Genomic DNA, 23,224 nt, shown 5'->3' on the forward strand with positions numbered 1-23,224 from the left:
CAACAAGTTTGTATCCACAAGTCATTTTTTCCCTTTGAATATGCACAGTCTCAGTTATCTGTCAGAATGTTACCAGGGTGCTCCCATTACTTGTTTGACACGTATCACATACACTCCACTTTTCTCTGTTCAGTCACGCTCATAACTCTAATTACTCAGTCCCTTTTGGGGTGCTTACTGCGGTGGTAGATGAACAGGACAACCATGTGCTTACCACCATCGGCTCCAGCAGAACAAGATCTACTCCTCACACTCTCTGAAGGAAAAGCAGTAACCCGGGGACTCGGCCTGAATAAGCTTCAGCTCTCCCGTCTCCTACTCACACGGTCTCCTTTTCAGATCACATCTCCCCACATGGTCTTAAACAATCTTAACTGCTGCTCTCTCGCATTTCCCCCTTTCTCTCTCCCTCTCCGACTACCGCTCTACTCTGGCCCCTCCCCCAAGAGCTCATGACTTACTACTCACAGGTCACATGCTCAGCGGAGTGGGGAGACAGACCACACAATCAACATAGGTTGAATCCACACAACACACAGACGAACACAATACAATACACAAAAAAAGACAAAACATCCCAGAGAGATACTCTAACTCTGGGCCACTGCATGAGTATATTCAGTTTTTTCATGCACTCATTGACTTTAATGGGCATGCTGGATTTTTTGTAACACAGACCATCAGTCCGTGAAGCAAATGGCCCATGTGAATGACTGCATTCACTATAATGGATCTGAGTTCTGTCAGCTACAAATCAGACGGCACTCAGATGTTAAACTTGCCTGTGTGAATAGGACCTTAGATACAACTTTTCTGTCTCTGCTACAGCTACATCTACTGTACAGCTGCCTAAAGAGAGAAACCCATAATAGTTCAACGTAATAGATGTATATGAAAAGAGGCAGCTTTCCTTTCTGATTAATATTGAATGCCTATATTTTATGTTAGACTGACTGTGTAGCTATGAAACGCGGAGCTATTCTGGATGCCGGTACATGGACTGAGGAAGAATGTGACTTGAACAAAGGATTCATCTGCCAGAAATCGCAAGGTAAGCTGCAGCGGATGTACTGAATCCCTAGAATCCTAAAATGGTAGAGTTGGAAGGGACCTCCAGGGCCATCGAGTCCAACCCCCGGCTCAGTGCAGGAGTCACTAAATCATCCCAGACAGATACTTGTCCAGCCTTTGTTTGAACACTTACATTGAAGGAGAACTCACCACCCCCCGTGGAAACCTGTTCCACTCATTGATCCCCTCACTGTCTAATATCTAATTTGTGTCTCTTCCCTTTCAGTTTCATCCCATTGCTTCTAGTCTTTCCTTGTACAGATGAGAATAGGGCTGATCCCTCTGCACTGTGACAGCCCTTCAGATATTTGTAGACAGCTAATAAGTCTCCTCTCAGCCTTCTCTTCTGCAAGCTAAACATTTCCAGATCCTTTAACCGTTCCTCATAGGACATGGTTTGCAAGCCTTTTTCACATGTGCTGCTGCTTAGCCCAATTCCTCCCATTCTGTATGCGCTTTTTTAATTTTTCTTGCCCAGATGTAGGACTTTGCATTTCTCTTTGATGAATGCCTTGTTAGTTGCTGCCCACTGTTCACGCTTTTTCTAGATCTTTTTGAATACTCTCTCTCTCTCTCTCTCTCTCTCTCTCTTAGTGTTAGCTATCCCTCCTAGCTTTGTGTTGTTGGCAAATTTGATCAGTTTCCCATCAATTCCCTCCTCCAGATCATTTATAAAAACGTTGAACAACACTGCACCTAGTACAGAGCCTTGTAGTTCCCCACTTGATACATTCTTCCACTTGGATGTGCAGCCATTTATGACCACTCTTTGAGTACGATCACTCAGCCAGTTGTGAATCCACCTAAGAGTTTCCTTGTCAATCCCAAACTTGTACATTTTTTCAGTAAGTGTGGTATGAGATACTTTGTCAAATGATTTACTGAAGTCAAGATATACTATATCCACCGCGTTTCCCTGATCAACCCAGTCAGTGATTCTGTCATAGAAGGAAATTAGATTAGTCTGGCATGACTTGTTTATTACAAAGCCATGCTGGCTCTGGTTAATTACTCCCTTTTTATCCAAGTACTTGCATACATGCTGTTTAATAATCTGTTCAAAGATCTTTCCCGGTATAGAAGTCAGACTCACAGGCCTGTAGTTACCTGGATCCACCCTCTTAGCTTTTTTAAAGATAGGGACAACATTTGCCCTTTTCGAATCTTCTGGGACTTCTCCTGTTCTCCAGGAATTTTCAAAGATTATGGCGAGTGGTTCAGCAATTACCTCTGCTGCTTCCTTTAGCATCCTAGGATGTAATTTATCTGAACCTTGAGACTGGAATTCATGTAACTTAGCTAAGTATTACCTCACCATCTCTCTGCTTATAGATAGCCTGCATTCTTTTATTCCCCCAATAGCACAGGGAAGATCAGTTGATGTTCCATCTACTTTCTGAGAGAAAACAGATACAAAATAGGAATTTAAAAGTTCGACCTTCTCAACATCATTCTCAAACAATTCACCATTATCGGATTGTAAGCATCCAATAGCATCTTTGACTTTTTTCTTTTGCTTTTGACATACCCCCCAAATCCTTTTTTATTGCTTTTAGTCTCTGTTGCAAGCCTCAATTTATTATTAGCTTTAGCTTTTCTGACACTTGCGCTACAGTTTCTGCAGATCGCATTATATTCTTCTTTAGATACTCCCCCCCCCTTTTTTTCAACCCCCTTTAGCCTTCAGCACATATAAACCCAGCTCTTGTCAGTCTGAAGCTGGTCTTGTACTGTTTTGATATATCTGTTATGTTCCCACTCAGATCTGTGGTTGCAAGTAGGTCTGTTGTGTCTCTCTGCTTCCCCCAAGACGGTTTGGATACCTGTAGTCCTGGTCTGCAGCACATGCAGCTCCCCTTTCCATCCTCCCTTGTAGCACAGGGCCAGTTGCTTGAAAGCCATGTGTGTGCATCCATTCCTCTGATGAGATGGAGAAATACCTCTGCAGCGCCATTTATTGGATGACAGCATTCCTGCAAATCAATGTCAAGCTCCCTATACGAGTCTTTATAACAATGACTAGGACTTGAAAACCAAAAGCCAGAAAACTATTTTGGTTTTCAATTCCCAGTCATTGTTATAAAGACTCGTATAAACGGTCTGACATTGATTTTCAGCAATGCTGCCTTCCAATAGGTGGTGCTGAAGAGGTATTGTTCCATCTTCTGTATTTGCATATTTCCCAGAGGAGCATGCATGGCCTTATAAGTCTCATCACATACCCTCTAGGTACTCTTCTTCAGAAGAGATGATACCCTTCCCGAGAACGCTGTCTAACATGCTATGGGTGGGTTCACATGAGCGTGTTTTTGTGCGTACATACGCACGCACAAAAACACGCTTCTATTTGCAATAATGCATTCCCTATGGTGTGTGCACATGTCCGTGCTTTACAAGTGTGTGCCTGCAAAGATAGGACATGCGTGCACCATTGGGAATGCACGCATTGTTTTCAATGGAGCCGCCGGCAACAGCCGCAGCTCCATTGACAACAAGCTAGTAGCTGCATACACGTGTGTTTTTCCTCATACCTAGGTGCGCACGTATATACACACCTAAGTACGCACAAAAACACGCTCGTGTGAACCCACCCTTAGCATTACATTTGCTATGTGTTTTTAGACACACGTGAACAGTTTTTCCTTCTGGAAACGCGGCGTGGCATACATTGTGCCAAAAATTTAGCCAAATTGCTACAAATTGCTTCAAAATTTGGGCAGAAACTAAACCAACTGATTTGTGGTCTAGACTTTGAATAGACAATCTTAAACTTCAAGAGATTTATCCAACAGCAGAGCTAATGTGATAAAATTTGGCGCATTTCAAGACTGTTTAACGTTTAGAGAATATTAGTTAATAAGCTCCAATGTCTGCTTAGAATTTGTAGCTCTGGTAGTTTGCTAAGGAAGAACCTTTTTTTTCTATAACAAATGATATATAGTACCCCGACACAGGAAAACTTATAGCACACCTGCACCTTCAGGTGACTTGTCAGAGTCTGTACATGAAGTATAGATATGCCAGTGCTAATGCATCTCATGCTAGTGTGGCACCATGATGTGCTGGCGCAACTACAATTTGTATAGCATGACCACCATGCAAACTGACTCACAACGGCTTGCTATGCAAATACTCTAACAACATTGCCAGTGTATGCAGGAAACAGGGGCGTAACTATAGAGGGTGCAGGGGATGCGGTTGCACGAACGCCCAGGAGCTTCACGTTTTGCCTCTGTGCAGCATGGTTTAGGTATGGGTACGGGTACAGATACAGATAGAGGGGGGGCCTTAGCTCATGTTTTGCATCAGGGCCCCTGAGCCTTTAGTTACACCCCTGGCAGGAAACATACTGCACCATCCATCAAGGATGGAGCTGCTTCATCTGTATAACACTACTAGTACCAGTGTTTCTGGTGGCGCCACTTACTAATATACTATAGTGAAAGGGATTAGAGTTGGTCACATGTCCTAAACCACCAGAGCAGCCGGACAGCAGCCGTGTGATTACAGGACCTGTGATGATGTCACCATCATGTGATCAGTCACCAGGGCTCTGAGCTCCTCCCCTCATCATATGATGGTGACATCACAGATCCTGTAAGCACACGGCTACTATCAGGCTCTCCGTGTTTTAGGACCTGTGATTAAATCACCATCATGTGATCAGGGGTGGAGCTCAGAGTCCCGGTGACTGATCATATGATGGTGACATCACATGCATCTCACACAGTCACTCAGTCACTCACAGACAGGTGGTTGTTAGTATTTTGATATCTGGCCATTATATGATTTGAATCCTGCATTTATCACCTGTTTTTCCTCCTGCAAGCTGTATCTGTGATTTTCAGTTCTCTCTGAGCTGGTGGGTGGAGACTGCTGCTATGATGTCTTCTATAGACTGCACATGGAGAAAGCTGCAGATTCCACAATACTATAGCTATATGAATTCGGTATTAACACAGAACCCACAGGATAAAGATATAATGTAATTTTTAATGCACCATGAAAAACCCCTCCTTCTCCCCCAAAAAAGAACAAAACGCCACAGCAGTGATTTTCTTTTCTATTTTGTCCCAGTTGGAATTTTGTATAACGTTGTCCAATACATTATGTGGTACATTAAATGGTACCATTGACAAAAGACATTTGGTCCCGCAAAAATAATCCCTCATCTAGGTATGTCACCAGGAAAATAGTTATGAGTGCTTGAAAGTAAAGAGGAAAACTTGAAAATGAGAAAAACAAAAAGGACTGCAGCAGGAAGGGGTAAGCAAGTGAACGGCATAACTAATGCAATATGTGCATCAGTTCTGCCTCCTTTTATACATAGAAGAAAACAGTAACACAATTAACAGAGACAAAAATGCAGCTGGCATCCATAGAGGACAAAACTACAGAACTACAAACAATCAGCATACAGTAGACCCCAAGAGACTGTTATTCTGCGGGCCACCATTCAGCCATGCAAAAGAACCAATGTACTAGCCCCCCCGCAGCCATGGCGGAATTGACCCCCATTATTCTATTAGAAATTGGGCTCCCCAGGTGATTCTCTGGAGTAGTGGGTTAGTCCAACTGTAGAAACCAATAGGGATATTTACCATTGTTGTCTATGAAGCTATTACTGATACTATTGTATGTGAAGAATATCCTTGGTCTTGGTTCAAGCTTTCTTGATCTTTTCTTATTTAGACCCAAATAAACCAGCTGTTCCTACTACAGCCCCAGCCTCTAAGCAGTATAAATATGGAGATGCCAGCTACAAGTTTGTTGAAACCAAGATGAAGTGGGATGAAGCGCGTCGGAAGTGCAAGAGTTCAGACTCCGAACTTGCCAGCATCTTAAATGAATACACCACATCCTTTCTCAAACTCCACATAGCTAAACATAAGGAGCCTTTCTGGATCGGCTTGACCAGTAGCAACAAGGTGTGTATAAAAGTATACTGTGTATCACTAACGTATTCTGTAGCACTGTGCCTAAATTATCATTACTTAATATCAGCCCCTGTCCTCAACAGGGATTAGAATCTCAGATGCACATATATTGTTGAACGAAATGAGTCAGAAGGATCATAGTTTGAGTAGAACTTTGCTGAAAGTTCAGTTTGGTATGACTCCAAACTGAGTTTTTAGCAAGTTTTACCTGAAACAGTGTTCTACTGGTTCGGTTTGCTCAACACTAGTCCTGACCTCTGGTGTATAAGACTGCAGAAGAACCATAAAGCCATATATAATACTCTTAGAGTGTTATACAGGGCTTTTATAGCTCTTACACAGTGCTATACACCAGTTTTAGGGTTTCTGTTGAACTTCAGGCTCATAGCAAACTAATTTGTACCAAACCAAAGCCTTTTCAAAAATGTGCTCATCACTACACACATTGTCTCTATTGACAGTTTCATAACACAGGAATAAAATGTCCAACCGCTGGGACCCTTATAAATCACAAGAGCTGGGATCTTAACAGTCCCTGAATGAATGAGCAACATTCACTCATGTGCAGTGGTGTTCCATTTATTTAAATGGGACTACCAGAGATAGCAGGGCTGGATAACTCTAGACGTTCCACTGAAATAAAGGGCGGGGTAATGCGTCAGTGGTAACACTCCATTTGTTAAGCAAGAGATGGGACAAGTGTTGTGGTAACCCAAAACAGTTTACTCGACCCAGCGGGTACCAACTAAGAAACCAGTTAACACAGCACTCAACTCAGGCCTAGCATGGCTCCGCAACCAGCTGTACTCACAATGGTTAACTGGGAGGATATCCCTTCTTTTGCAGTCTGGCCAGGCCACATCAGTCAGAGACGCGTCTTCTTCATGACTAGCAAGTTGCAAGGCCCACTTACAATTGTTCTGACAGATTTCCTTGCCATGCCCCACCTCTGGTACATTCTGGTACTGCACACAATCCGCGACAAGCCTCTTTCTCGACAAACTCAATCTCTTTTATCCATTACATAGAGCTTTTCCAGGAGTAACTCCATTTGTCCCCATAAATGTTTGTCTCCTCCGAGTATTGTGACCTTACAGCGATCACATGACCGTGGGGTGCCTCATGTTACAGCAGAGCTGCAGGGTCCTAGCAGACCTTGATCAGCTCTGTTAGTGACTACTGTCCCTAGAGGGGGATATTTTCCCCTGTTACTGGGGCTCCCATGGATGCCCCAGCTACAGTGGAAAAGTGTGAAATAATAAAAAAAAAGACAATGTGAATGACCCCCAGAGGTCTTATATGACCTAATTGGAGACATCGATATTAAAAAAAAAATGTTAAAAAGATAATTTTTTTTAAATTACTGAAAAAAACAAAATGTATACATAAAACAGAAAATCACCCACCACCGACACTAACTGAAACCGTCACCGTATGCAAACTGTAATCGAAAACTATAGAAATTATATATCAAAACGTTCGAAGCAATTCCCACACAGTAATGTAGCACTGCCAGACTCTGTACCAGTCATGACTTGGCAGTCATAGTACACTTCACATTGCCTCACCTTTTTCCTATTACACATGCTTGCAGATGCAATCATCATACTGCGAGCCTCAGTGTCTGCTAGAATTTCACAATGGAGGCCGGGCAAGGCAGCCTACAACCCTTTTTCCCTTCGGGTAGAGTAATGGTATTACTACTAGCCATCAGCCTATACTTGAATATGCAAGGTTACAAATATCAGACTGTCTCCCTCTACCCCTGCTACATGATTGTTGCCAGACTCTGTACCTGACAGGGTTACGCAGACTCGCAAGCATCAAGAACTTTCATCCTGAAAGGCGTAAGAGCATTTTTGCCAGATGCTGTATCTGACAGAATTATGTCTCTGCCCTCCACATCCTCTCAGGCTTGGTTCTGGCAACTACAATACTTTGCACTGCCAACTATGGCAAGTATCGGACCATCTTATTACTTCTCTTCCAGGGACAAAATTATTTTTTTCTGCTATACACTGGATTCAATATAGTTATTTTTGCAAACAGCTTCCCGTCCCCATGCCCGGCAAATTGCACATAGCAAACCTAGAATTTAGAGCATTATAAAGTGATTGCAAGTATTAATCAGCTGCAGTACTTTTGTTACTGCTGGACTCTATAACAAGCTCATATGGTCTTGCTGATTGTCGCGCTGCTCATATAACCATCACTGGACGATGTTCGCTTATTCTCTAGATTTCCAGCCCATGACCAGACCTGTACATTAATTATGGTCCTGCTGCTCAGCCATTTACCATGCTTCTCTCTTTCATAGTCGGGGTAGTTATGTGATGCTGTTTGCAAGGTGTATAATTACATGAAGCATCCATTGCCCTGACTCTGTATTACGCTAGTCATTGCCATAGTTTGTCAAGTTGTTCTGCTTGGTACAATGTTCAAGGATGGAAGTTTTCATGATGCTAGGGGTACTTAGGCTGGGCAAATTATCATCTGCACTAGTAAGGGTATTCCATCTTTGTATTACCAGTACCTCTGTTCCAGGTGTCACACACAACTTCAGTGACTAACCCTCATACACTGGGCGTAGTATGTAACTTCCCTTTCACCCTCCAAACTGCACACAAGCCTTCCAGACATACGAACCTTAGTGACATATCATTGCCCAGGTTGGTATCCTGGGTACATCCTCGATCTGATTTTTACAAGGCAGTTTTTCCATGGCTTCGGGCCTCTCAGGAGATGATCACTCTTAATTACAATCATTTTCCTTTTCAGTGGGTTTCTGAGGTTTCAATTTGCATACTCCAGCATAGATTCTTCAAGAGTTGTTCTTTGTGACCCTTTCTCCGACACCTCCTTCCCGCTCTCCCATATGTCTTCTAATAACTCAGTCTCCTCTTCTCAGCGCTGCACTGCCTGAATGTAACATCTTGAATCTTGTTCTTCGTTGGTTCTGTTCGCTCTCTAGTGAGCTATCGCCCCTCTAAGAGATCATTCCCTTCTGTTGTTTCCAGGACGGAATTCACAAGAATTTTGGCTTGGGATCATCATTTACATTTTTTTCGATACCATTCCGGCACCAAACCTACTCTGCTCATTAAAGGCTACTTAAAGGGGTTGTCCCGCGGCAGCAAGTGGGTCTATACACTTCTGTATGGCCATAATAATGCACTTTGTAATATACATTGTGCATTAATTATGAGCCATACAGAAGTTATAAAAAGTTTTTTACTTACCTGCTCCGTTGCTAGCGTCCTCGTTCCCATGGAGCCCGACTAATTTTCGGCCTCCGATGGCCAAATTAGCCGCGCTTGCGCAGTCCGGGTCTTCTGTAATCTTCTATGGAGCCGCTCGTGCCAGAGAGCGGCTCCGTGTAGCTCCGCCCCGTCACGTGCCGATTCCAGCCAATCAGGAGGCTGGAATCGGCAGTGGACCGCACAGAAGAGCTGCGGTCCACGAAGACAGAGGATCCCGGCGGCCATCTTCAGCGGTAAGTATTGAAGTCACCGGAGCGCGGGGATTAAGGTAAGCGCTCCGGTAAACTTACTTTACTTCCCTGCATCGGGGTTGTCTCGCGCCGAACGGGGGGGGGGGGTTGAAAAAAAAAAAAACCCGTTTCGGCGCGGGACAACCCCTTTAAAACAACTTACCGCAATGCCATACCTAGCTAACCGGGCACACGTGCGCAAGAAAAAAAGGAACAACAATATTATTTTTGCTGCAGCCATATCAGCGCCATCCAGCATGCTGTAGTGAGCCTAGTCCCACATTACAGCTCTCATGCTTTCCACATCCAATGCCAGAGAGTCAGCATTAACATGGCCTTCTTGACCATCTACTTTCAAGAACAGGCAACTGGAGGGCCAGTATCAAGTGTCCGGAACACATCAGTCAAGAGCATGGACTCTGCTATTCTGGTGTAGTTCAAGATGACATTTCTGTTTTTGCTTGTAGCGAACCGGATAACAACCAGTACCTTCCTCATTGCCTTTCTTTCCTGTTTCTCAGCCCTTTAAGACTCAAGTATATCTTTTCCCTCTGCTCCTACTTCAATCACTTGTACCTTGTAATGATGGTTAGCATCAAACTGGGACATGAACTTTAAATGGCAAACTGGGACATAAACACTTAGTCTTACCGCACGTGAACTGCAGGACTGTGAACTGGACTCGGCAACAGTGGACATAACTGAGCAGCAGACATAAAACACTGACAGACAAACGCTAAAAACACCAGCATAACCACATGAATAAACAGATGGAATTACTATAATAAGTATGAGGAATTAGTTTGTGGATTGGCCAAATCACTTAAACCGCAAGTCCACTTCAAGGGTACTTGTTGTCTTGCGGTCCCTAGTCTAACAAGACAACTAACTCAGGATACTTGCCTGCAAGCAGGGCAATCGCCTAGATAGGGTTGGCCCCACACTGGAACCTAAGGACCTAATGAGCCCTAAATGGTAAATGATCGACAGCAAAACAGTTCACACCACATGCACAGAAGATACAGAAGACTGCTCACACTACAGGAGGGAAACCAGCAGTCACTGACGAAGCAGCTGGTATATATAAGCAAGAGACCTGTGAGATTGGTTGACTGGCGCAAACCACACCCAGCCAGCTCAATCAACACCACCTGTGAAGCTGTGCTGCTAGAAACACTATAGCACAACAGATCCCAGCCAGCACAACCCTAACAGTACCTCTCTCTTTGGGGATACAGGCGCCTAACACACAGCTCTGGCTGTGCTGGCTAGTCTGTCCATACTGGTTAAACCAGAGGATTATCCCCCATTAATTGATATCATCTTATCAAATTTTCAAGTTCCTCCTAGTGGACTCAAAGAACCCCAGTAGCTGGAGTAAACAAAGACAGAACATACAAACTCCATGCAGATATATATATATATATATATATATATATATATATATATATATATATATATATATATATATATATATATATCTTGGTCAAATCTGAACCCACAGCTGCAAAGCAACCAATGACTGAGCCACCCTCTCAAAACCTATGTAGCACATAGAAAAGAAGACCACACTGGCAACATTTTCCAAACTTCTGCTCTAAGGGTGACTACCCACTACAGTTTTTTTCACTGTGAAATTTGCAGCGTTTTTTTTTCTGCAAGGGTCTATGGGCTATGGGACTTGTAAAGTTAAAATCGTGAATTTCGCAGTGAAAAAAAACTGTAGTGGGCCGGTGACATCAACTCCAGGGAAGGAGGGAAGCCTAGCCGTAACCTAGTTGGGGGGGTGGGTGACAGATCCCTACCTAAAGCGGGGACATCGCCCTGATAAAGGGCGGCCCAGCAGTCTTCTTTCTGGGGCGTGAATGTCCCTACAAAAAAAACCTGGAGTGACGCACCAAAACGCAAAGCAAAAAACTGAAAAAACAACAACAAAGCAACAGAAAAAGACCCAGCAGCTACTTATCTGCAAGTTGCAGAACACCCGGCGCAGTTGAGCTCCAACTCCACGTACTCCACTGTGTACGAAAATAAGCAGCACTGTTAACAAGGAGGGGAGGGAATAAATAGAGAACCACACCTCCACTTTACTGTCAGGCATGGCTAATCCAACATGCAGTTATGCATCAAGGCAGACAGCAAAAGCCAATTCCGCACATGATGCATTAACCCTACACCTGCTTAACCAGGCAGCAGGACATAGCCAGTCTAAGCCACCATGCTACGATGTTGTCACGACCGAAACGCTGCGATGACAGTCTGCATATGTAGTGATGAGTAAATTAAAGGTTGCAAAATTAGGTTCAGACGGTTCGATGAACTTTTCAAAAATTTCAGGACAGTCTGAATTAGTTTGAATCAAACTGGAAGTTCACCAAAACTCCTAAAACTGGTATGTAACACTGTGTAAAAGCCATAATCGTCCTGTATAGCAATCTCACAGTGTTATACACCAGTGTTCAAGACTAGTGTTGAGAGAATTGAACCAGTAGAAACCTATTTTAAGCAGCACTTTACTAAAAACTTTGTTCTAATTCATGCTTAACCTGAACTTTTAACAAAGTTTGCCCCGAAACAGGGCTCTACTGTTTTGGTTTACTCAACATTGCACGTATGCCTAAGGGCGCCCACCCACTGGCGATTTTTTTTTCTTTGCGTTTTGCATTTTTTCTGCAGAGCAATTAGAATTGAATGTACTCCTGTCCACTGGCGTTTTTTTTGCGGTGCGTTGCGATTTTTAACATAGGAACTGTCAGTTGCATATGTGTCCTTATTTTTCTCCTAATGCACCCATGAATGTCAATGGAAATTAATGGAAAAGGCGCGAAAACGCCGCAAAAAACGCCGCAAAAACGCGCCGAAAACGCTGCGTTTTTCACGCACGAAAATCGCAAACGCCAGTGGGTGGGCGCCCTTAGAGGAATTTTCTGGGACTTTAAAACAATTTCCATGCTCAAAATTGGGTAAAAAGAAAAAGAAAAAAAAAAAGCAAACATACATACCTGATCCAGTTGTTTCCCTCCCAACGCTAGAGTCACGGTGTCTGCCACTGAGACCCAGAAGAAGCAGGCTGGCGGTCATGTGCTGTTCATTGTGCATGTGCAGCCAATCACAGGCTTCGGCAGCCATGGAAGAATAACTGCTGAAGCCTAGGATTGGCTGAGCTATCACTAGCACAATGAACGGCACATGAGTAGGACATAAGACCTTCAGCTGTGGATGGGGAGCCGCTGGAACTGGTGAGTATAACGGTTTTCTTTAGTTTACACAATTCCAAGTTTGGACATTTTTTTTAAGTCTCAGAAAACCTCTTTAACGTTTCATGTATTTTCCATCCATCAATAACCGTTTGTAATAACACAAATCTACTGAATTTGTTCCAGACTAGTAATATGTACCGCTGGATTGATAACTGGAAGCTTCGCTACACAAAATGGGCTGCAGGAGAACCAAAGAAGAAAGCTTCCTGTGTTTATATAGACATCAACGGACAATGGAAGACATCGTCTTGTGATGAGAATTATAGCTCAATCTGCAAACAGACAAATGGTACGATGGAGCGTTCCTTACAAATGAGAACATTGAGGAACTTGGGTTTTCCCAGAACTTAACCTTTAAAAGGTTGTCGGGTTCTAAACTATTTATGGCCTATCTTCAGGAGAAATCATCAGCAGTAGATTGATGGGGGTCCTCTGCCTGAGACCCCACCAATCAACTGTTTGCCAGGCCAGTGAGCTGATTTCTGCAAGCAACAGACCGCTCACTTCCCACTGCAGTGACCAAGCTTCGTAGTGCAGGTAAAGTTCCCATGCATTTCAGTGCGTACTTGGCCTGCAATACCAAGTCAGGCCACTGCAGTAAAAGAATGGAGCTGTTGGCATAATTCAGGAGTGCATCGTCAGGGGGCCTGGGCAACAAACCCCTGTCAATCTTTCACTGATGATTTATCCAAAAGATAGGACATCAATAGTTTACAAGCGGACAACCCCTTTAAAATAGTCATGAGGTTAAGTGGCTATTCACATCACATTCTATTCATCCATGAAATGTATGTGTTTTAATACAGAAAAATGTATTAAGCTTATTGCTCAACATACCCATAGACTATAGTTGGTCTAATGTGGTTGAAAAGTGCAAATCTTTGAGTACACTTGCCCTCGCTTGCATGTGTGTACCTTTTTTAGGAGATAGAAAAGCACTGTATACCAGATTTTATTTTGTCCAACAAAAAATATGCTCAAATTATATGTTTTTTACATTTTAAGTCTAAAAAAGTATGAAATGAAAAAAAAGAATGCACTGATTTGGAAATCTCATTTAACCATATTTGATTCACAATAGAACATAGAATAAATATCAGAAGGTGAAGGGGAAACATATCTTCACTTCTTTAAAAAAAATAACACATCTCACAAACGTTGGGGCCGGGCCGTGCCCACCATTGTGTGGCATCCCCTCTTCTTTATACAAAGTCTGTAAATGTCTCAGAAGTGAGGAGACCAATTGTTGGAGTTTTTGGAATGTTGTCCCATTCTTGCCTGATGTAGGGTTCTAGCTGCTCCGCAGTCCTCGGTGATTTTGCCAGATTTTTCATTTCATAATGCACCAAATATTTTCTATTGGTGGACGGTCTGGACTGCAGACGGCTGGATCAGCCCCCGGACTCTTCTTCTGAGAAGCCATGCTGTTGTGATGGATGCAGTATGTGGTTTAGCATTGTCTTACTGAAATATGGAAGGCCTTCCCTGAAAGAGACATTCTCTGGATAGGAGCATATATTGTTCTACAACCTCTCAGCATTGATAGTGCCTCTCAGGATGTGTAAGCTGCCCGTGCCATAGGCACTAATGCACCCCATACCATCAGAGATGGAGGCCTTTGAACTGTGTGCTGATCACAGGCTGGATGGTCCTTCTCCTCAAGTCCGCAGGACACGACATCTGTGGTTTCCAAAGAGAATTTCACATTTTGATTTCTCTGACCAGAGAACTGTTTTCCATTCTCCCTCAGTCCATTTTAAATGAGCTTTTACCAGAGAAGACGCAGGCAGGTTGTGTTGGTATACGGCTTCTTTGCATGATACCACTTTAACTTGCACTTATGGATTGCACAGAGAACTGTGTTCATAGACAACGATTTCTAGAAGTATTCCTGAGCCCATGCAGTGATTTACATTACAGAATCATGCCTGTTTTTAATGCAGTGACGCCTGAGGGCCGGCAGATCTCAAGTAATCAATAATGATCTTGTCCCTTGTGAACATGAATTTCTCCACATTCTCTGAATCTTTTGATGATATTATATACTGTAGATGGTGGGATATTCAAAGTCTTCACAATTTTGCTTTGAGGAACACTTTTCTGAAATTGTTCCACAATTTTTAGATGCAGTTTTTCACAAATTGGTGACCTTTGACCATCGCAGCTTCTGAGAGACTCGGCCTTTCTAACATACTCTTTTTATATACAGTCATGTGACTTAGTAGAGAATTTACCCTCTAGCTATTTTTCATTAGCATCACTTATTTTCCAGGCTTTTGTTACCCCGGCCGCAACTTTTCTGAGATGTGTTGCTGCCAACAATTTCTAAATTGGTTAATTTATTTTAAATGAAATTGAAAAATGGCTCCTCTTCAACTTCTGATATGTGTTCCAGGTTCTGTTGTGAATAAAATATGAGATTTCCAACTCCTTGCATTCTTTTACACAGAATCTCAACTTTTTTGGAATTGGAGTTGTACATTTCAGTCAATAGGAGATATAAATCTGTACATTTCAACACATTTAACATATATGTTTTTTGTTCTCAAATGCCTTAAAGGGCCACTCCAGCCTGCTCACTTCACCTGATTGCCTGTGACACTCTGGAGGTCTCCTCTGTGTATTTCAGTCACTTACATTCAGTGCAGCCCCCTTTTTGATACATATCAGCAGGGACGGGTTAAGTCTACCATGAGCCTGGGTCTGTATGAAGTTTAGGATTTCCCCACCAATCTAAAGTTTTGAAATGTTCTGACAACATATATATACAGTAACAGAACCAAGCTTACCACATGGATGCAATGCTAGAACCAAGCTTACTATATATATACGGTACCATAACCAAGCTCACTTCATAGATAGGGTACCAGAACCAAGCGTACTACATAGGTATAGTATTAAAACCAGGCTTTTATTACACAGACATGGCACTAGAATTGAGCTTATGTTTGTCTGTCAAAAATAATATATTAACTGACAGGGAAAAAAGACAATAACAAAAGAAAGCATGGCCACATCTAAAACAGCATAAAGTCAACATGCATATGGAGATTTATGAAGCTGTCTAAAAAAATTATTTTTGTTGCCTATAGCACCCAATTACAGCACAGCTTTCATTTTCAAAGAGCACTATAAAAGAAATGAAAGCTGAGCTGCAATTGGTTGTTACGGGCAACAAAGACCGCCTTTCGTTTAAACAGTTAATAAATCCCCACTGTCTTCTTTTTTCCAGTATATCTGGATGTATTTGATGGGGTGTGAATCTAGCCAAAGTTGAATTGGGTTCATACTTGCACTGTAATGTCTAATGTTCAGCTCCATCATAGGAACTGAGCAACAAAAATAACTGAATTGCTGAACCCGGCCCTTAACTGACATAGACGGTGCCCAACAGACCCCACCTGACTAGAATGGGGTCCAGCAGACTTCTGTCTTGCAACGCGCCATTCTATTGGAGAAAATAGTGTAGCTTGCTGTGCTATAGTCTATCATTTTGAGCTAGATCTGCACCGGAGACCCCAAACAGAGCCTCCGACACAGATGTGAACAGTGCCTAAGGGCAGACTCACACAAGCGTATAAGCAAAATAGCACATGGTAGCACAGCATATTAGCGCCATACACTAGGTGCTTTTGCATGCTTTTTTGTGCATGTTACTGTACTTGCAGGGCCATTTCACATAGGCACGGGACACAGTCACGCCCCAATTTAAAAGGCTATTTAGCCTAATTAGTTCCAAATGTGTACTTTTCCCCGCAGAATTGTGACGGTATTGGGTGCACGTTTCCGCACACCTCCCATAGGATTCTATGGGGTCTTTGGTGTGCAAATGTGCATAAAAAAGGAGCATGCTGCATTTTTTTTGAGCTCGTGGAATGTGCATGCAAAAACGTAAAATGAGAATGAAGCTATTGACATCAATGGGCTCTATTCTCTGCATATTGTGCGCCCGTGTGAGTCTGCCCTTAGGGTACGTTCACAAGCTGTGAAAATGGGACAGAATCTGCATAAAATTCAGCAGCAAAGTCTGCATCAAAATCAGCACCATTGGTGCACATCTTGTCATGAAGTTTGCTGCAGAACCACAGCAGACTTCCCCTCTTAAATTGAAAGGGTGAACTTTACTGTGGAACTGCGGCCAGAATCCACATCAAATGATGCCACTTTTGATACTGTTTTTGGTGCAGATCTGGACAAACACCACAGCACTAAATATGCTGCAGGTTTTGTAGTGGATGAACATCAAAAAATACTAGATGTGAACATACCCTTAAAGGGTTAGAAAATATCCCAAACTCCTGAATACATTTTCACATACACTTGTTCATTTTTATCTATATGTACACAGTAATACGCTTTTGCATACTGTAACACACAGTGACACATCATAGGTGCTGATGATTTCTGTTTTCCTCATGAATATGGCAACCCATGGCATAACAGATATGGTTTAGAGCTGTGATCTCCTCTAATATAACTGTGTGACAGGAGCTGTCTGATCATCATCAGTAACTGTGACAGAAGTGCTTGTGTTCTCCTGAAGGCAGCTTTTGTGGTAGATCCATGTAACAGAATCAAACAAGCTAACAATCTGATTAGAAAATGAATCCACAACCCCAAGTAGGGGTTAATGCCCACGACCGTGACGGACTCCGACAGCAGAATGTCGCAGTGGAGTCCGCCATGGCGCCCCCCCCCCCCCAAAACCTCCCCTTCTTACCACTCCTGATTCGCCGTACGTGTCCTGCATTGAAGGCCGACGTGCGTGCGCAGTACAACGCATGACTCGCCGGCAGTGTCAGATGATGCAGCCGGCGATGGGCGGGGACGCATTTTCATGCGATAATTCCGCTGTGCTACAGTGGAAGTATAGCGTGAAGGCCGGCTTCCATTGACTACAATAGAAGCTGGCCGCGCACATTCCCGCGGCATTTAGAACATACTGCGGTTTATTTCATGCTGCGAAATTCTGCGGTGGAATTCCACAGTGTGAACATTGTCCTATTAAGTTCAATAGAACCTAATAGCTGCAGGGCAATGCCGCGTACAACATGGCAGAAATCCAGCTGTGGGCATTAGCTCTAAATTTGAGTTGGTTAGAACTGAGATCACATGACCATCTGAGGAAAAAGAGGTCAGGAGATTCAGACAGAAAGGAATGCACCAGTTTATGGTCATGTTTGATACCCTCAAGAATGGATTGAACCTCAGTCAAGGATTTTGCATAAGTGGAAAATATGAAAGGTCTGAAGGAGGTCAAGAGGGATGTCCTCCTCCGAATCATAATATTTTTTTTTTTTCTTTTTCTTTTTTGTTGTTTTAAAATTTCATAAAAATTCAGAACTTTACATGTAGCAATGCTTCCATCCACTAGGTGGTGCTGCATCTCCTTCCATGTGCAGGTTGAAGGAGAGATAAGACACATCATAAAACTGTCCTGAGCTCAGTGGACTGATTTATGATATATGTCTTAGCTCTGTTTTTCTGTTGTTTTAAGTTCTGAGTGCAAAACAGCCTCAAATTTCTGTGTGAACATTTGTTTAGATCAATAGCAATGTGTCCCCCTCCCCTCTGCATCTGTATGTTATAATTATGTGCCATCCAAACTAGTTTCATTCAATAGCCTGACAAAGGGGGCGACATATCCCCTAGAGCTTGCTTGCTGTAACATCATGCATTTTTGTTAGCCATAACAAGGTATCATATCTACAAGATCACTTGGTTTCTCTCACTGAGAACAATCACACATTAGATCGCTAGCAATAGTGCGATAATGCATTATCATAGCGATCATACGATCACGGGGTCAAATTCCCTCACGGGATATACAAAATATGTATTAAAAACAGCGTAGTAAAATAATAGTAAAAACTACCTTTTTTGCCCACTTTCCCTCTTTTAAAAAACAAAAAAAACATACATTTGGTATTGCCACGTCTGTAACAACCTGTACAATAAATTGAGCATCTATCTATTCTGCACGGCAAAAAGTGTAAGAAAAAAAAAAAACTGAGCAAAATGCTTATTTTGTACCTTTTGCTTCCCAAAAACTGCAATAAAAGTGATCAAAGTGGTATCAATAAAAATTACAGCTTGGCACAAAAAACCAAGTGCCCACAGAGCTCCGTTGATGGAAAAATAAACAAAGTTATTAGTAGAGATGAGCAAGCATATTTGCTAAGGACAATTACTTGATCGAGCATTGCCCTTAGTGAGTACCTGCCCGCTAGGAAGATAAGGTTCGCCTGCCGGCGGTGGGCGGGGAGCGATGGGGGAGAGCGGGGAGGAACGGAGGGGAGATCTCTCTCACCCTCTCTCCCCTCCCCCCCCCCCCCCCCACTCCCCCCTGCTCACTGCCGCAACCCACCTGTCACCCGCACCAGCAGACGAACCTTTTCTTCCGAGCCGGCAGGTACTCGCTAAGGACAATGCTCGATTGAGTAATTGTCCTTAGCGAGTATGTTCGCTCAAGTCTAGTTATTAGACATTAAATGCGGCAGTACAAAGAAAAATAATAATTTAAAAACAGGGTTTTTATTGTGCAAAAGGGTAAGAACCTAAAAATATATATAATTTTGGTATTGTCACAATCGTACTAACCTGCAGAAAAAAATGTATCAAGTCATTTATGCCGCATGAATCATACTGTAAAAAAAACGAAAAAACAATGGAGAATTGGGGTCTTTTTTTCTCCCTGCACTTCAAAAAAATGTATTAAAAGTTTTGTGTTCTGTGTACCAGTAAAAACGAGAGCTCCCCAGGCAAACAACAAGCCTTCATACGGCCGTGTCGCCAGAAAAATAAAAAAGTTATGGCTTTTAAAAAGTGAAGATGAAAATCCCCAAAAATTGCTGCATCTGTCGGGCCAAAACAGGCTGCGTTACTATGGGGTTAAAGGTCGGCCTAAAGTAACTTTTAGAACATGTCCTTCCAAGATGGGTTGGTTCAGCCTGTCGCAGACAAAGAAGCCTCTAATATAAAATGTAGACGTTATATTTACACACAGTACAATTGTGCTTTTGATGGAACACATGATTAATTCTATTGAACATTTCCCTTCATTTCAAAGTGATCGCTCCCACTGAGCCACCTCAAAAACCTGGAACCTGCCCAGAATCAAGTGGAAAGACCTGGTTACCCTTCCGTGGCCATTGCTATTTAATCGAATCATCCTTCACTAGAAACTGGGCTCAATCATCCATGGAATGTCTCCGGAACGGTGAGTTCTAGGAATACTTACTTTATGCACTCATACGCATAATCTTCACTTTGTCATTTTGAGTTGACATTTTGGCAGCTTTTGGAACCAATTACATAGGACTATGGTCTTAACTTACAGGACTAGCAATTCGAGAATTACATAAGTTCATATCGTATTTTATCCCTTTCCCATAGGACAGTGATTGACTGCTAACCGTCATATGAATGTTCCTTCTCCTGATTATCAGTCTGTGTGAGCACTCATTGACATGTCATATGGCCGATCAAAGCTTGTTAGCCTGAAAGGGTTAAAGGGCTGCCTGGGCAATGGACAGAGATGGGTCAAATCTGCACCAAATTCACCAAAATGTTGCAATGTATTGTTGAACCTGTCTATTGAGAACGTCAGAAGAGGATGACATCAGGACTATAAGAGGGTCTGTAACTGCGCCAGAGAGCGTGGTTGTTAGTGCTGAGTGCTGGAGATGCCATCCAAGAGACACCATTTTCTGCAGGGTCCTGACTATCAGAGCAAGGCACATTGTGCCAGAGAACTGAGGAACTCAGTATCTGAGTGAGAGAGGCAACGGGAGTTGCTTGGAGCGATCTGTTGCCATGGAGCAGAGAAGGTGACATAGTTGGCAGGTAGGGCAGATAGCGTGGGTGCCAATGCATGGAGCCTGGTGGTCATGGACTTAGCTAGCGGAGATTGACTGGACAACAACAGAACAGTGCTTCTTTTCCCTTGCAATCTACAAACTGTAGGTGAGATCGGCCCTCTTATAAATATGGGATGAGCACGCTCATACGTACTAGAGCAGTTACAGCAGGCCTACTATATAAGGATAAACGCTGCACTAGTTAACACGTAAAGGGACAGTACTCACATATTGCGGACAGAGATTAAATGCAATACACCATTGCGAGTCCTTGGGGTAATCCCGCTGTGTTTAGTTACATCGCCTTGCTAGTAGTGAAGTGATGACCTTCCTTAGCCTGTGGATTGTTTCATGTGAACTGCATTTCAGAGTGACATAATTTACTGTCACAGGGGGTCATTAATACTGTTCTTCCCAGATTTTGTTATCTCATTGCTTGTGGTAAGATCGGAGTTACTGCAGAGAGCATTAAGAACCCTTGGGGCCAGAGTCATATTGTTTAGTCATTCTCATACCGGACTATTTACATTTCTGTTTTCTTACATAAACCTTGTATATTTTTGGTAGTTCCGTCGGCTCCATCATATCCTGAAAGGTGCGCACCATCTCCTGCAACAGATGGGCAGAATATCCGTCTTTGTAAAAGGCCCTTAACTTTTGAGTGTCATTGCTGTTTTATGTAGATCTGGATCAGCAGCAGAGCATTTAATATATAAGGGTCCTTTTACATGGGCAAATTCTTATAATAGTATGGCTAATTATAACTGCCTATTGGCTACCAGCTATTGGTACTTCTGTCTAAAACCCCGTTTACACGGGACGAGCTGTCAGGTAAATGATACCTGACAGCTTTTCCCTGTGATACTTGCTCTTGTGCTGCCACTGGGAAGCGAGTATCACTGGCATCGCTCAGAGCATGGGCAGCATGGAGGCAGGGCCGCTAGGAAGCGCTCCACCCCCTGCCTGCCTCCATTCATTATAAGCAGACAGTTGAGCAGATCAGAACGACTGCTGTTTACGCTGTATGACTAGTTGTTCAGTTTTTTGCATGCAGATACTGAACGACTGAACAACTCTCGTCCGGTCCTTCAGTCTCTGCATGCATTTACACAGGACAACTATCGTTCAGATTCCCCGGGAGCATGGCAATCTGCACAACTCTGAGCATCCCGTGTAAATAGGCCATAACCCTAGACTCAGCAATACCTTCACATTAACACTGGGTACTGTATGCACAAACAAACTAATACATCAAAAGACTCAAATATATCACCATAACTTTTAAATTACCACAAAATCCACAATTTAGTGGCCACAAATAACAGTTCTATTGGTATGTTAGACACAGTCCTTTGGGAGAGACACTCCTCTAACCCATCTCAGTCCAGAGTAATCAAGGTCTTGTGAGCCATACAGTCCATCAAGTAATTGTTCCTATTAGTGTGTGCACACCAGCTAGTCAGGGACCGGTCTCCTACATGTCTTTCAGCTTTATTTCAGATGCCAAATAGCTCAAGTGGTCCTCCACACAGGCTTCGTAGCAGTGGGGGTCTCAACCTGATTAATACCTTCATGGATATTCACTGAGAGTCTCCACCTCTGGCCGGCAAATGGCTCCTGAGGTTGGGCTATCTAGCAGCTTGTCGAAGTAGAGGTGTTTGGTGACAGCAGCAGTTCTCTTCTTCAATAATTCACAGCAACGGTTACCCCTGAACTCTTCAACAGCAACAACAACTACTGCTCTCATCAGCCTGCTTAGATAGCTTCTCAAAGTCTTCTGGAAGTTTCTAGCACATACCTATGGAGCATGCTCCACAATGTCCATAGAATACAATAGATCCATTGACTTCTATTGACCATAGTCATTGCCTGTATTGGAGCTCTGCATAGTGGCCAACTTTAATATAGCAGTCTGTTCATTAACGTTAACAGGGCTGGCTTTACACTAACTGTAGCAGAGGTAGCTTACCACCCTGCTACACCTTAACACAGCATTACTGTACAATATATGGAGAGATTCATGCAAACTAGATTATATTTCTGCGTTTTATATCAACATCCTTTGAATCCTACAGGTGCCAATCTAGTGTCAATTGAAGATTCGATTGAATCAGATTTCCTCTTCCATCATATTGAGCATCTGGCTGACAGAGTGAAGTCTTTTTGGCTTGGGATGTACAGGAATGTGGAAGGTATAGTATTGAGGTCCTTGCTATGTCAATAATGACAATCAGTTTGGCTTCTTCCAGACCTTTATCTTATCTCTCCTCTCTATCCCTAAAAGGAAAAAGTTATTTTAGTAAAATAAGGAAAAATAAAGGGGTTGTACTAAAATTGCAAGTTATTCCCCATCCACGGTATATCCAGAGGATAGAGTAGAACTTGCTGATCAGTGAGGGTCTCACTGCTGAGACCCCAGACGATCTCCAGAACAGGACTTCTGCAGCCGCTGCGTGAGTTGCTTTTTTCCCCGCAGTGATGTCAATGTGAATGGAGTGTTGGCCGAGTATGTATGGTCAGCGCTCCATTCATTTCAATGCAGCTGATGGAAATACATGAGCGGCCAGCACTCCATTCAGTCTCCTCCTCACTGCTGGGGGGGTGCAG

At 43.0% G+C, this 23,224-nt stretch overlaps 1 protein-coding gene across 1 annotated transcript in view; it reads left to right on the forward strand.

The window, feature by feature from the left end:
- MRC1 (mannose receptor C-type 1) overlaps positions 1-23,224 on the forward strand; it is a 119,867-nt gene that overhangs the window by 89,998 nt on the left and 6,645 nt on the right. Inside the window, exons 23-27 of the mRNA XM_066585643.1 lie at positions 949-1,051; positions 5,764-5,999; positions 12,882-13,047; positions 19,828-19,977; positions 22,693-22,809. Of these exons, the coding sequence (XP_066441740.1) occupies positions 949-1,051; positions 5,764-5,999; positions 12,882-13,047; positions 19,828-19,977; positions 22,693-22,809 (772 nt within the window). The remainder of the gene's footprint in view (positions 1-948; positions 1,052-5,763; positions 6,000-12,881; positions 13,048-19,827; positions 19,978-22,692; positions 22,810-23,224) is intronic.

Source organism: Eleutherodactylus coqui, chromosome 12 (assembly GCF_035609145.1).
Source record: "Eleutherodactylus coqui strain aEleCoq1 chromosome 12, aEleCoq1.hap1, whole genome shotgun sequence".
NCBI lineage: Eukaryota > Metazoa > Chordata > Amphibia > Anura > Eleutherodactylidae > Eleutherodactylus > Eleutherodactylus coqui.